Source organism: Argentina silus (genome assembly GCF_951799395.1).
Source record: "Argentina silus genome assembly, chromosome: Y".
Classification (NCBI taxonomy): Eukaryota; Metazoa; Chordata; class Actinopteri; order Argentiniformes; family Argentinidae; genus Argentina; species Argentina silus.
Genome location: NC_139654.1, coordinates 26,208,660 through 26,224,915, shown reverse-complemented (window position 1 = coordinate 26,224,915; position 16,256 = coordinate 26,208,660). Strand labels below are relative to the sequence as shown.

At 42.5% G+C, this 16,256-nt stretch overlaps 1 protein-coding gene across 1 annotated transcript in view; it reads right to left on the bottom strand.

Moving 5' to 3' along the window:
* Positions 1-7,832: 7,832 nt before the first annotated feature.
* LOC310824041 (clustered mitochondria protein homolog) overlaps positions 7,833-16,256 on the bottom strand; it is a gene marked incomplete at both ends in the record, with an annotated part of 41,757 nt that continues 33,333 nt past the window's right edge. Inside the window, 11 exon segments of the mRNA XM_083696933.1 lie at positions 7,833-7,931; positions 9,847-9,885; positions 9,889-9,906; positions 9,908-9,924; positions 10,765-10,918; positions 11,909-11,993; positions 12,151-12,395; positions 12,771-12,833; positions 13,072-13,224; positions 13,370-13,470; positions 13,970-14,071. Coding sequence (XP_083553059.1) covers positions 7,833-7,931; positions 9,847-9,885; positions 9,889-9,906; positions 9,908-9,924; positions 10,765-10,918; positions 11,909-11,993; positions 12,151-12,395; positions 12,771-12,833; positions 13,072-13,224; positions 13,370-13,470; positions 13,970-14,071 — 1,076 coding nt within the window.

Below are 16,256 nucleotides of genomic sequence, written 5' to 3'. Positions count from 1 at the left end.
TGATTGAAAAACAAGTGATTATCTATTCCTAATCAGCGAGTGAGATTGTAGGCCGGATTGTAGCCTAAGAAACCCATAAAAGCTGCAAGAAACACAATTCCAGTAAAACATTCACCAAACCCTGCATCTGAGAAAACACTGTTTGTGCAACTAGAAGGAAGACATTTATCATTGCCTTCTGGTTGCGGTTTCTGCAGCACAGGAGCCGAAAATAGATGACCGGCATCTGATCCTAGGTTTCCCTCCTTGATGAACATCGGTTTGTAGGCAACATCGGTGTTAGGCATAGCAGGACAAGAGAATGCAAGCAACTATTACTTGAATTACAATGAGAGTGTATGAGAGTGAGTAAGAGTCATCCAATCTAAATCAGAAAGTGATAATCATAAGGATAAAAGAATAAATCACAACCGTGATTCACCATGCCTTAGAAGCCAATGCAACCGCGAGAACCTAAAGCTACTCAGCGACTGGATCTACATAGTGACTTAAAAACATCCTCTTCCTAGAGGACACCAAATGTTCACTCAGAAGAAAATACTTAATGCTCAATTGGTTCCTTAATCCCTGAGAACTCCTAAATATTTAAAACGGCAGGAACTGCCCGCAGCTGAACAACCTGTCACCTGAACCTAGGCATGTACAGCCTTGGAACACGAACAGGACGTAGTCTAGATCTAACCAGTCAAACCATAGCTGAAGGCGGGGAAAAACATTGCAGGCCGCAGCCAGACACATAAGCAGGATAATAATTCACACCAAGCTCTGAACCAAATTAGTTAGACCCCCAAAACTAGAAGAGCTGCATTGCAACTTGAACGGACACATCTGTAAGAAGGACTAGCGCAAGTCGGCAACACCCTGTATCCAACATAAGTGCAAAGATAGCGAGTGCACAGAAAACATACCTTCTTTTACATTTTACATTTATGGCATTTAGCAGACGCCTTTATCCAAATATGTTATACAACAAATACATTTGTTTAAGTAAGTGAATCATCTATCCAACAGTCATCATAAGACAAAGTAATCAATGCTTACACCAGGGGCCATTGGCAGTCGTAATGCCAGAAGCCAATTTTTTTTTAATTTTTTTTTATTATTTATTAACAGAAGAGAACTTGTACAGGGGGAAAGTCTTCTCCCACAAGGATATAGCACCCCTAAGAGAAATAGAGAAAAGAAGCCAAGTTATCCAGAACTATAATGCCATCTAGCTGAGTGCATACATTTCAGTATACACTCACCGGCCACTTTATTAGGTACACCTTGCTAGTACCGGGTTGGACCCCCTTTTGCCTTCAGAACTGTCTTAATTCTTTGTTGCATAGATTCAACAAGGTGCTGGAAACATTCCTCAGAGTTTGGTCCATATTGACATGATAGCATCACGCAGTTGCTGCAGATTTGTCAGCTGCACATCCATGATGCGAATCTCCCGTTCCACCACATCCCAAAGGTGCTCTATTGGATTGAGATCTGGTGACTGTGGAGGCCATTGGAGTACAGTGTACTCATTGTCATGTTCAAGAAACCAGTTTGAGATCATGTGAGCTTTGTGACATGGCGCGTTCTCCTGCTGGAAGTAGCCATCAGAAGATGGGTACACTGTGGTCATAAAGGGATGGACATGGTCAGCAACAATATTCAGGTAGGCTGTGGCGTTTAAACGATGCTCAATTGGTACGAAGGGGCCCAAAGTGTGCCAAGAAAATATCCCCCACACCATTACACCACCACCACCAACCTTTGAGTTACTGTTGCCTTTCTATCATCTCAAACCAGTCTGGCCATTCTCTTCTGACCTCTGGCATCAACAAGGCATTTTCGCCCAGAGAACTGCCACTCACTGGATATTTTCTCTTTTTCGGACCATTCTCTGTAAACCCTAGAGATGGTTGTACGTGAAAATCCCAGTAGATCAGCAGTTTCTGAAATACTCAGACCAGCCCGTCTGGCACCAACAACCATGCCACGTTCAAAATCACTTAAATCACCTTTCTTCCCCATTCTGATGCTCGGTTTGAACTTCAGCAGGTCGTCTTGACCATGTCTACATGCATTGAGTTGCTGCCATGTGATTGGCTGATTAGATATTTGCGTTAACAAGCAGTTGAACAGGTGTACCTAATAAAGTGGCCGGTGAGTGCATATGGTCCCCGCAGGAATCAAACCCACAACCTAAGCGTTGTTAGCGCCTCTACCAACTGAGCCACAGAGGACCACACCACATGACAGCGTGACTTGGGAAACAGATGCTGTGATCCCGAAGCTTATATGAAACTATACTTCTTATTAGAAGAAACAGATTTATTATATACTGTAATAAAAAATACGAACTACTGGCAAAATACTGACTACCCAAAGTTAACACACTGGTCCGTATTGACAGCGAAACGTAGATTTAGCTGCATGCAGACTCGCAAGCAACATTCCTTCAATTGTCAACATTCCTACCTACTACGTAGTAGTAGCGGCCAACGAGTACCGGAGCCAGTAGTTGTTTTCAGACTGCTGTTACAGCTTCATTAGATTCTCAATATAAAACCCGAATCCTTGCTAAGCCTACGCAATTAGCTGCACTCCTAGCTCCCCACAGCAATTTTTACACTTTGAAACGTGAACTCACTCTTAAATTCCTCCGATTGCTCACTAGTACAAAACAACTCAGATTAAGAAACTACTCCTCCTAAGGCACCCAATGACCTTATCTACTGAACTGAGACCTAAGACTACTATTACAGTATTTCAAAAACCCGAAATCAAGTGTTACACCGTCCTGATTTAAACCTACAGTCCTGGCACTACAGTCCAGCCTACACGTCAGAGCAGCTCCTGCAATGCAGGGTTTTAGCCATCTGACCTACATAACCTGCAATACACATTAAGCATAGAGAAACAGTCGCAGACTAAGTTAAGCGATAAACATCTCAAGCCTACACGTGAAAGAATACTGACTGCTACATGTCGCAATTCTCTACTGCAGGGGTTCTCAACCTTTTGCAAGCTGGGCCCCCCCAAAGCTGGTTCATTGCAGTTGCCCCCCCCCCCCTTCCCGGCGCCACCCCCACTACACCACCTTGCATAGATAGATAGATAGATAGATAGCCCTAGGCTAGGCTATTATTGTTAGGCCCACACTATTATTATTATTATTATTATTATTATTATCATCATCATCAGTAGCGGTAGGTAGGCCTATTATCATTACTAGGCTATTGTTATAATTGGCAGTAGCACCAGACTTCTAATGTGAGCTTGCAGGCATTATTATTATTATGAGTAGTGGTAGGCAGAAAATGATGAAAAAATTATGATGATACTGCGGATGTTAATGTAAAGCAATTGTTTTATTCTAAACATCAAGGTGTAACGGGATCCGTTACACACAGAGGCGGACGCAGTGTTGTGATAAGAGAATGGTCCCGTTTATTTAGATTATTAATTGTTATTCTTCTCTCTGGCTTTCCAGCCCTCCAAACCCCTCGTCGACTTTTCAGTCGACCTTCTCTCGGGTCTCTCTGAAAGCAGAGGCACACACATCTTAAACCATTCGTTAACGAGGCTTCATTCGCAACAGGTGTGCGACAAGCCTCGCTCCCGCACCCTGGCCACGGTCCTGTAGCACCCTCTACAGGCCGAACGCTGCATGTCCCCCCACACAAGGATATTGAAATTACATGACAATTAAATGATTTATTGAACATGTCTGGCCTTGAGAGAATAAACATAAATAACAGCGGTAAACCTCTGCGAAGAGCGACAGCGGAACAACCTCCCAATCAACAATCTTGGCTACGAACAGTAGAAGAACAACAATTCAAAAATCTGACAATAGTTTCCCCACCCCAAAACTCTGAATGCCTCCCCAATCACAGCGTTTTAGAACCAGAAAAATAAATAAACGATCACTTCATGTAACATTCCTCGAGTTTTGACCTCGAGGTGCTTCTCTGACTGGGTTGGTTGAGGTCTGACTGGGTTGCTTGAGGTTCCTCAGGCTGGATCATTTGAGGGCCCTCTGACAGTGGCGGGAAGATGAAGTGGTTAGTACTGAAACATGTGCAGGACAGGTTCTTTAATGTGGCACACAGACAGCTGACATCCCGGGAGATCAAGTGGCCTTTTCTGTTGGTGACCACCTGGTGTATACGCATTGTCCCTGGGACCGATAGGATGTTTGCTGGCATGTTACGGTATGCATCCACAATGTTTTCGGTTTCCACATAAAAGAGCTTCACTGTGGTGCCAGTTGTCAGTAGAGCTCGGTAGAGTGTGGTGGCATCAGGGATATCACGCCCTTGACTCACAAGCTGATCTGCCAGTCTTTTTAACACTCCCCCAACACCATCAGGAGCTCCCTTGCCGTGGCTCGCTTCGAAGAAATTCCAGGTGCCACTCTCAAAACCTCTCTTGCTCAATTCAGTACTGAACAGGAAGAAATTACCCTTCCACACCATTTATCATATAAAATACAAATACATAAATCACTTTATCGTTAACAGTAACCTATGTCATGTAACTTATAATTATAACATTTTTATTTTTATTTGATCTAAAACCCAATGTGCATATTTATATAGATCAGTATAGGTCAGTAACCTCAACACATTGTAGCCTACCTATCCATGGAATAAATAGAAAACAATGATATTTAGGAATGAAACCTGCAAAAATGTGTATACAGTGCCTATAGAAAGTCATCATACCCTGTGAAATCTTTACCTTTTGTCACATTACACCCTGGAAATTAAAATAAATCAAATCTAACTTTTTTGAGCTGTATGTACACATTATAACCCTCATCATCAAAGTGAAAATAAAAATGTTAAAAATTCTGGACAATTATTAAAAATTAATTAGTAAAATACCTGGTTTGGTTAAGTGATCAGCCCCTTAGAGTATACCATTATAAACTTGCTCAGGTGCAACCAATCAACTTCCAGATCAAACACCAGGCTAATTGCCCCCCACCTGACATCAATTGTAGTGGTTTTGATTACTTCAGAATAAAACCAGCTGTTTCTTGAGGATTCCACAAAGTGCATGGTTCTGCAAAGAATTCACCATGGTTGGAAAAGTACTTTCAAAAGGCCTCTGGGATAAAGTTGTAAGAAGGCACAAGTTAGGTGAAGGCTACAAAAAGATTTCGAAGGCTTTAGCTATCCCTCTGAGTACCGTTCAGAGCATCATTAAAAAGTGGAAGGCGTATGGCACCACCAACACCTTGCCTAGATCAGACCGTCCGTCCAAACTGGATGACCGAGTCAGGAGGACATTGATCAGAGAAGCTACCAAGAGGCCAAAGGCAACTTTGAAGGACTTACAAGTCTTTATGGCTGGGACTGGTCTGTCTGTGCATGTGACAACAATCTCACAAGCTTTACAAAAAGCTGACCTGTATGGCAGGGTAGCAAGAAAGAAGCCTTTTCTGAAAAAGTGCCACAGTCAGTCTCGTTTGTGCTATGCAAAAACACATCTGGAAGATTCTGTTGTCATGTGGAAAAAGGTTTTATGGTCAGACGAGACTAAGATTTGGACTGAACTCCAAGCGCGATGTTTGGCGAAAACCAAACACAGCACACCACCCAAAACACACCATACCTACTGTGAAGGATGGTGGTGGCAACATTATGTTGTGGGGATGTTTCTCTTCAGCGGGGACTGGGCAATTGGTCAGGATTGAAGGGAAAATGGATGCTGCCAAGTACACCCAAATTCTTGAGGACAACCTGCGTCCCTCTGCTAGACAGCTGAAGATGGGCAGGTCATTCACCTTCCAACACGACAACGATCCTAAACATACCGCCAAAAGAACAACGCAGTGGCTTAAGGATAGAAAGGTGAATGTCCTTGAGTGGCCAGAGCCCTGACTTAAATCTGATAGAAAATCTGTGGATGGACTTGAAGAGAGCAGTCCATCGCCGCTCACCACGGAATTTGACTGAAGTCGAACAATTCTTCAAGGAAGAATGGGCAAATATTCTCCAATCTAGGTGTGCAAAGCTAGTAGAGACATATCCAAACAGATTGATGGCTGTAATTGCAGCAAAAGGTGGCTCTACAAAGTATTAAATCAGGGGACTGATGACTTTTCCAACCCTGTTATTCTTGTTTTTCATTTTTTTATACATTTTCAGAACTGTCGCCTTTTTTTTTTCCTTAGTTTGAAAAAAAGCTGGAAAACGTTTTTTTTTAATGGGTTTTGATTTCAGGCTGTACGACAAATATAGTAACTATTTCAAAGGGGTATGATGACTTTCTATAGGCACTGTATTATGTAAATACTATTGGTAAGAAAAGTATATTTTCATGTACACACCAAATCATACACGTTTGTCAGAAAGGTAACAGGGTTGACGGTAACAGGGTTAACCGATGCCAATTTATTGGCAGCCATTACTAGCCATTTGCTAAATGTTATGAGACCACATGGTGTGCATTCATGAGAGGCTTAATTTTGTTATATATGTACATTTGACATTTAAAAAACGTATGCTTTTGTGGTAACAGGGTTGACACAATGAGCTTGTCCCCCTCTGTCAGACTTTACATAATTCAAAGAAAATTCATTAAAAGAAGAGGACACTTCCTTGTCTTTTCTCCATCAACTTCATAAAAGGCAGATGATTTCACTTCCTGGAAATGATGCAACTTTTGGAACAGTCCATTATTTCCGAAGGGGTGTTTTCATTAAAAGTAACAGGGTTGACGACAACCTAGGGACTTGACTAAATTGTTGTTTTAACATATTAAGAATAAAACCCATTCATGAGTAATGAAATAACACTTGAGGCTTTATATGACTTAAAGTTTGTATATGATAGTTTGACTTTTTTGGCCTCAATAGCTTAGTAAAAGTAGAAAAATCATACTGAGGGACAGGTCATTTTAAAAAAAAATTCCAAGATGCTTTGCACAAAAATGTGCTTAAAACTCTTTAAAAACAAAAGAAAAAAAATATGAATTTGTTTTATGTTACCAGACATGTCATGGAAACTAAATTATAAAATGTTTTATTGTTTATTTATTGTTTACTCAGATTTACATAACAGTTTTGTTCGAGGGACACAAAATGGCACGTTTTTGTATAATGACTCTGCGTCCTCCTGCCATGCGTTACTGAACCTGCGTGAAACTTAAATTGGTCAGAAATCAACTGGGTGTCACATTCAACATTTCATTCTAAATGTCTCTGTTCCCATTATTGGTCATTATGTGGAAAATGTCATCTTGTACTTTCGTGTAATACATAGGATCACCTATCTCAGTAACATTTAGACACCAATCAGTCATTTCAGAGTACATTGTATCATATTCTAAGTGTTAAAATACTTAAAACGTTATAATCACCCTAGAGATATCCTAAAACACTCTTAACATTCTGAACCAACCAGGTATGTATTTCACTGGACTTTCCAGACTTAAACAAACAAACAAGGAGTATGCACTCATCATTTACGGCATTTAGCAGACACCTTTATCCAAAGCGACTAACAACAAATACATTTGTTTAAGTAAGTGAATCATCTATCCATCAGTCATCATAAGATAAAGTTATCAATGCTCAGACCAGGTGCCATAGGCAGTCACAATGCTTTATTTTTTTATTTTTTTATTAACAGGAGAGAAACTTGTACAGGGGGGTAGTGGGGGTGAAGAGGTCATTAGGAGGGACCGTTAAGATGTAATCATATAACACAAAGCATACAGGGGCTTTAGAGACTGTTAATCAGGACCGAAACGTGCTATGACATGACATAAATCTTTTTGTTGTTGTTGTATAAACAGTGTCATTTCTTTAGTTAAACTTATTCTATTTCTATTTATTCTTATTCTATTATATTAACATATTCCTGAATAGTGTTGGGGTGTTCAATGCCCAGTACTCTCTCACTCATCAACACTGCCTTCTGCTGGTTACTGAGAGCCTGAGGACAGACAGTCATATTATTAAAAAACACATGTAGGAGAACCCCAAACAAGCATTAAGTAGGTGTTGTTATTACAGGCAAGGGAGTGTGTTTGTATATGAAATGTTCAGACGAGAGGATCGATCATAGTGGTTGTATTCAAAATTACTTATGTGCCAGGAGATAAGGAATATGAAAATATTGTTGTGTCTTTATCTAATCTTTATCTAAACTTCAATTCGTAGACATTCCAAATAAAGGACAAAATGATATTTACATTGTTTATTTAACAAAAATGGTTTATTTAACAAAAACTCAGATTTCATGTGTGCAAAAGTATGTGAATCTCTAGTCAATAGCTTGTGGCACCTCCATTAGCAGCGATAACTTGGAGTAAACGTCTCGTATAGCCACCAATCAGTCTCTGACATCTGCTTTGAGGGATTTTTGCCCACTCCTCCTTACAGAACTCTTGATTGAGGTTTGAGGGGTGTCTGGCATAAACTGCCCGCTTCAGGTCCAGCATCTCGATTGGATTTAGGTCAGGACTTTGAATTTGACACAAATCTTCTTTCTCCTGAGCCATTCATTGGTAGATTTGCTTGAATGCTTTGGGTCGTTGTCTTGCTGGAAGACCCATTTTCAGCAGTGTTGGGTTTTTGCCAAACATAGTGGTTTTGTGACCAAAAAGGTCAATTTTGGACTCATCTGTCCAGAGAACAGACCTCCAGAAACCTTCAGGCTTGTCCAGGTGGTTTGATTTTGATTCAGTGTTCTTCTTATGCACAGTTATGCACAGTTACCTGAGATGCAGCAAGGGAGGTCTGCAAATCTCTAGATGTTATGCTTGGGTTGGCTTTTACCCGATTCTTTTTTTTTTTTGTGGCTCTTGGGGATATTTTGGAAGGACGTTAAATGCTCTCCATTTGTGAATTATTTGCCTCATAGTGGACTGATGGAGCTCAAATCTTGAGATGATTTTATAGCCTTCCCCAGACTAATGTGCTCTCACTACCCTTTTCCTGATGTCCTCTGAGATCTCCTTTCCTCTCAGGCTGGTGTGTTTTGCATTCACCTGTATGGGTGACAAAAAACTGACCAGGTTTCTTATCTCTATTTATCAGAGTCCCGCCCAAACTCTTTCCTAAAGATCTCTCCTTTGATTGGTTCATTTGGTACTCAATTACTTACCCACCTGATTGTACTTACCTACCTGATTTAACCAATGCAACTTGGGGTTCACTTATTTTTGCACCTGCCCTAATTTCTTTATAATTTAGTTTTTCTACTATAAGCATGATTTTCTCTAAACCAACATATGGAATTGGTAAATATAAACCTGTTGTGTCAGATAAAAAAAGACTGCTTCTGATTAAATAAATATTTAATGGTAAAAACTTCTTAACATTATTATTTTTTTTTTAAATGATTGCACAAGGGGTTCACATACGTTCAAGCAGCACTGTATGTCATCAGAGCAGCGTACCTTTGCGTGGTCTCCCATGATGTAGTTGAGGCGTGCCAGCAGACGCAGGCAGGCACAGATCTCCTGGGCGGCAGGTAGCCTGGAGGTTAAAGAGGCTGGCCAGCAATCGGAAGGTTGCTGGTTCGATCCCCGCTCCAGGAGGGATCTGGATGTGAGCTGGTGACTGGAGGGTTGCTGGCATCATATCCAGGTCCCTACCACTGCCGTTGTGCCCTTGAGCAAGGCACTTAACCCCGAATTGCTCCAGGGGCGCTGACTTGGCTGACCCTGTGCCCAGAGCCCAGCGCTCTGTTCTCCCTGGGGGGGTGTGCACGTGTGTTGTCTCGGAGGGGGGGTGTGCAGTGCGTGTGTGTTGTCTCGGGGGGGGGGTGTGTGCAAAAAGACCCATTCCAACAATTGATGTGAATTGATTGCATGGCAAATAAACAGTCTTTCTTTCTTTCTAACATGCATGGCCCCGTAGACGTTGTTGAAGAGGTTCAAAGCTTAGTTGATCAGTTCACACACAGCCCTCCTTCAGGAAACCTATCCACAGACAAGCACCAACAAGACAGTCAGAACATGCAAGATCACTCCGCTCCTCCACCTCGGCTGCCCGCCTGACACCGCCGCCTCTACGTGGATGCAGTGGCCGTGCTACTCGGTCACGGCTTTTCACTGTCCTGGCGCCCCGCTGGTGGAATGAGCTTCCCACAACGGTCAGGACTGCAGTCACTTCCGATCTTCCGCCGTAGATTGAAAACCTATCTCTTCAAGCTACATCTTAACAGTCCCTCCTAAAGACCGCTTCACCCTCACTACCCCCCCTATACTAACCCTAACCCCGAGACCTCTTCTCCCCTGTACAAGTTCTCTCCTGCTAATAAAATATATATATTAAAAAAAAACAGTTGGATAGATGATTCACTTACTTAAACAAATGTACTTGTTGTACGTCGCTTTGGATAAAGGCGTCTGCTAAATGCCATAAATGTAATGTAAATGTAACACCACAAGCATCATAATCTGCCATGAGTGGGGGGGGGGGGGGCTCTTGCCACAAATTGTTTTATATTGATTAAAGGGTATATTAAAACTCTGTATGACAATTCTAAAGGGAAGAACAATGAATTAATGTACTCTCTAATCTCTTTGACCCCTGGTGAGCAATTGGGCAAGTTGTGTTGATGCATGAATATGTGCATCTAGTTGTGAATTTTCTACTGTAAGGGGGTGTAGGAAAATTGTGTGCATGCGTGTCTGGCCTGCCTGTGTCAGGAGCTCATTGAGGCCTTTGTGGTAGGTAGAGGCAATTTGTGTGTGTGTGTGTGTGTGTGTGCATACACACACTAGTTGATGATCCCCAGCAGGACACAGTAGTCTCACCTTGTTGCACCTTGGCCTGGCCACTCTGGAAGAAGTGGTAGGCGTCGGAGGCTTTGGGGTTGACGTGCTTCACCACAGGGAAGATGTTTAAGATGTCCTCCTCCGTGAAGGCAGGCTTGTGGCGACTGTCAAAGTTGTACTCCTTTATCAGGATCTGAGAGGGAAGGGAAGAAAACAGGAGGAGGGGGGGGGGATTAAAGAGACACAGCTCGAGACAGAAGAGGTCTGTGCAGACAACGGCTGCATCTCAATACTCAAAAGTGGATCCTCTCCTTTTCTCCTTCCCTTTATCTACTCTGATTGGATAGGTGAAAGCAATGGCCCATGGAGGGATTAACCTTCATCTACCCAGTTCTCTCAAATCAATCAAGATGGAGGGAAGGAGCATTGTCTTACGACAGAGAACAGTGTGGAGTCGTGCTGTCTGACAACTCAGTTAGCAATTATGGGAAGGATAAAAAGCAGCACGGCTAAAATATGCGCTGTCAAAAACATTACCATGGTTACAATAGGAGAGACAAACATTTCAGCCTCAAAGTCATGATTATTCAACAAAACAATAAATCCATAAATTATTTCTTAATTAAATGATTGTATTACTAGCACAGGAGTTTTGAAGTTGAGTGTGTGTATACAAAACAGTGCATATAAGTACCTCTAAATGTTACTATACAAGGCAACGGTTTGAATTGAGTTTTGATAGTTTGTAAAGTAGGTTGTCCCACTGAAAGCAATGTAATTACAGTAGAAAATGCACAACTAGATGCACATTTGTTATTTTGTACATTTTGTTTAGTATATATTGTATATTTTTTAGTATTGTACATTTTACATTGGTTGGCATTCTGCGGACAGCAAAGCAAGAATTTCATTGTACAGGGAAACATGTTTTCTACTGTGCATATGATAATAAACACAAATCTTTGAATCTTGAATTGAATCTAATGGCACTATATTTCCGTGGATGCAGAAAATCTTTACAAATCATGAATCGTTCCACGATTTATAAGACAGGTAGGTCAGGCAAAGTGGCGTCGTGCTAGAATGACGACACCTGGTATAAGACAATGGGGAAGGAGACGAGAAGAGGACGCCACTTTAGACTACTGAGATGCCACCAGAGGGATTGATGGAAGGCAGTTACCTGGATGCCAGCTTTTATGGAGATCTCTCTGAGCAGGGTGATCTTCTGAAGGCCGTATTTCTCCACCACCTGGTCCGCACTCTCACTGCATAAACAGATGTCATACAGTCGTATGACATGGCTAATGCTCAAGATGGTGCATGCTGCCTGAGGGTGGTAATATAGCGATGGATCCACACTCACTGCAGCACGGATGGCTGTTAGCTTTGTAGCTTGCTACACAACGACTCACTTAAACTCACCATTGTAAGACGAAATGGTAGTAGTTCTGGGCCTCCGAGACAATGTTTTTCCACAGCTCGCTGGGCGTCAGGTTGGCCCACGCCGTGTTGTCCCCGCCACCGGGGACCCTGTTCTTGTGTTTGCGGTTCTTGCGACATGACACCAGCTCGTCGGCGGGCAGGTGGGCCATGGCGTCAGGGTAGGAGCTCAGGAAACAGTTGAGGAAGTGGCTGACGGCCGTGGAGAGAGCCGACAACTCCACACCCTGAGGGAGAGGGAAAGAGAACCAGAGGAAGGGATTAAAAAGAGGACTTGAATTTCATCAGGAGCAGGAAGAAAGAGAATATAGAGGAGTTTTCTTCCTTTATCTAGCACTGTGACTGCCGATGGCACTTGTTCTCATCGAAAGTTTTACTTACAATGAGTGATGTAGAGTGGATTCACTTACTTTAGACAAACATACTTATTTTAAGTCGCTTTGGATAAAAGCGGCTGCTAAATGACTTAAATGTAAATTATAGTAAGGTCTACTGTTCTCACATCCATTCCATCTCTCCATGAGGCGAAGAAAGTCTAAAATTGCAGCCAAAAGGGAAGCGACTCTAAGACAATCACTGTACACTTGTGATGTGCCACTTACCTGCAGGTATGTCTTGAAGAAATGTTTTGCACATCTGGTGATCAGCTCACTGATTCCTATTCTCTATAGGATAAAACAGAAAGAAACAAATACTTATGGCACATCAAACTTTGAAAAGAGGGGTTAACTGGACAATCAAAACAATTAAATGAATTCAGGACACTATTACATCTTTTTATATTGTTCTGCAACTAAACATGGCTGTCGTAGTAACAGTGGAACATTGTAGCAAGAGGCTAGGACGTTTAGCATAACGTTGTTGCTCTTCATTAGAATTCTCCCCAGGAGGGCCTGCACTAACATAGAAATGCTTCAGCTGTGCCTTAGCAGGGGTCTTGTCCGCAAACTCCAGCACGTTGCCAAGGTAGCGTACGTTGATGCCTCGTTGGTGCAGGGCCTCGGTCAGAGTGGCTCCATCCATGGGCAGAGCACTGTGGTCCAGACAGTCCTTCACCTGGACACAGGAAGACACAGACACACAATTAAATAATAACACACACACACACACACGTAACCAACCACACACGAAAACCACACACACACGTACATACGTTAAGGTAGTAAGGTGGCTAGTAGTGTCATGTCTATCTGAGACTCACCAGAGAAGGGATCTGACAGGACACCAGGAAGGCAGCACAATCCTTTAGGAGCTGCTTCTGTTTCTGAATGTCATCCGTGCTGTCGTCAGGGAAACGCACTCCTGACATAGGGACACATCACATCAGAGGTTGTGTTGTGTTTTTATCTGTGTTATCTTTTGGGGACCACATGCAAAGAATTATCACTCTCATATGTCCTGAATGCATAAATGAAGCCATGGTTCTCCCCCAAAGAATGTAAGAGTGGTGCTGTGCCACCTTGTCGACTTGGCTCTGCCACTATGTAAACATTTTAGAGCAAATTTAATTTTTAAATAATGATAGTTACTCTCTTTGATCGTTGTTAAAAATTAAAACAAACGTGAAAGCGTTCCTCAGTGTTTCAGCAGATTTATTCATTTTGACATGAATAAATGCGAGTCGGTATTGATAATGCGATCTTGCGCCACCTTGTTCAGAAATCCTGGGGAGAACCCTAGAAGCAATTTCAGTGTAGTGTCCTGGGGTGTAATTAAAGCAACATGCTTTAAGAGTGCAGAACCTGGTGCCACACTGCAGCCCCTCCTAAAAAAAGTAATACATTCACCACTGTGGTCCTACCTGGGGAGAAGATGTCAGGGTTGAAGCGGATGTCGAAGGAGGTGTTGCTGATGAAGCCCACAGCCTTGCAGGCGTTGAGGACCACTTCTCTGCTTTTGGGGTCTGGAGAGGGGGAGGGCGGGGAGACAGAGGTTTAACGATGATCAAAACAAGAAATATTTGGAGAATTAATATCCATAGTTTGGTGTCAAGAGGAAAAATAATGTTGAGCTAAGAACCAACCCCACGAATCACACTTGAGAATCATCGTTTACATTGGAGCTTATCCACTTGACAAGCAGGCAGAGATACAAGAAAGGTTTAGACAGGGCCAACACCACATATGCAAATTATCCAACACAGACTTTGCTTTCTTCCTGAGGGTCACAAAACCGACATAGAATAATGATCAGATCACACAATCCAATAGGGAATTGACAGGACAGGTCAGGGGGGGGTCACGGAGGGTTATTGAGTTGATATGGTCACATCCCACACCACAGGCTAGTGACTTTAATGGGCTAGATAATGGAAAGGTTCTGGAGGTGTAGGGGTCCATGCTCTCCCCATAGAGGACAAGGACTGGACAGGGGCGCCTAGCCTGGTGGAGAGATGCAACGAAACACACCAGCATTGAGGTGTCTTCTTCTTAGCTCGACAGAAACATACTCGCATAGCTATGGGTCTTTAAAGGGATAGGTCATGTTGTTTCGATGTACACTGGTCTGGCAAAATGCTAGACTAGTAGGTGAGCCTACAACACTCCAAGAAAGTGGAAAATGAGGTAGAGCATCGAAGAACCTGAACTATCCCTTTAAAGGGCACACAAACATACACTTAGACACATGTATTTACTGTGTGTGTGTGTGTGTGTATGTATATATATACACACACACACAGGCCACTTTATTAGGTACACCTTGCTAGTACCGGGTTGGACCCCATTTTGCCTTCAGAACTGCCTTAATTCTTTGTGGCATAGACTCAACAAGATGCCGGAAACATTCCTGAGAGATTTTGGTCCATATTGACATGATAGTATCACGCAGTTGCTGCAGATTTGTCGGCTGCACATCCATGATGCGAATGTCCCGTTCCACCACATCCCAAAGGTGCTCTATTGGATTGAGATCTGGTGACTGTGGAGGCCATTGGAGTACAGTGAACTCATTGTCATGTTCAAGAAACCAGTTTGAGATGATGTGAGCTTTGTGACATGGTGCGTTATCCTGCTGGAAGTAGCCATCAGAAGATGGGTACACTGTGGTCATAAAGGGATGGACATGGTCAGCAACAATATTCAGGTAAGGCTGTGGCGTTTAAACAATGCTCAATTGGTACTAAGGGGCCCAAAGTGTGCCAAGAAAACACCACACCATTACACCACCACCACCAGCCTGAACCGTTGATACAAGGCAGGATGGATCCATGCTTTCATGTTGTTTAAGCCAAATTCTGACCCTACCATATCTGAATGTCGCAGCAGAAATCGAGACTCATCAGACCAGGCAACGTTTTTCCAATCATCTATTGTCCAATTTTGGTGAGCCTGTGAATTGTAGCCTCAGTTTCCTGTTCTTAGCTGACAGGAGTGGCACCCGGTGTGGTCTTCTGCTGCTGTAGCCCATCTGTTTCAAGGTTTGACGTGTTGTGTGTTCAGAGATGGTCTTCTGCATACCTTGGTTGTAACAAGTGGTTATTTGAGTGACTGTTGCCTTTCTATCATCTCGAACCAGTCTGGCCATTCTCCTCTGACCTCTGGCATCAACAAGGCATTTTCGCCCAGAGAATTACCACTCACTGGATATTTTCTCTTTTTCGGACCGTTCTCTGTAAACCCTAGAGATGATTGTGTGTGAAAATCCCAGTAGATCAGCAGTTTCTGAAATACTCAGACCAGCCCGTCTGGCACCAACAACCATGCCACGTTCAAAGTCACTTAAATCACCTTTCTTCCCCATTCTGATGCTCGGTTCAGCAGGTCGTCTTGATTATTTCTACATGCCTAAATGCATTGAGTTGCTGCCATGTGATTGGCTGAATAGATATTTGCGTTACCGAGCAGTTGAACGGGTGTACCTAATAAAGTGGCCGGTGAGTGTATATATACACACACACATATACATATATATATATATATATATATATATATATATATATATATATATATATATACACATACATACATACACACACAACACTTTATTAGGAACACTATACTAATACTGGGTAGGGCCTCCCTTTGCTCTCAAAACAGCCTCAATTCTTCGTGGCATTGATTCTACAAGATGTTGGAAACATTCCTTTG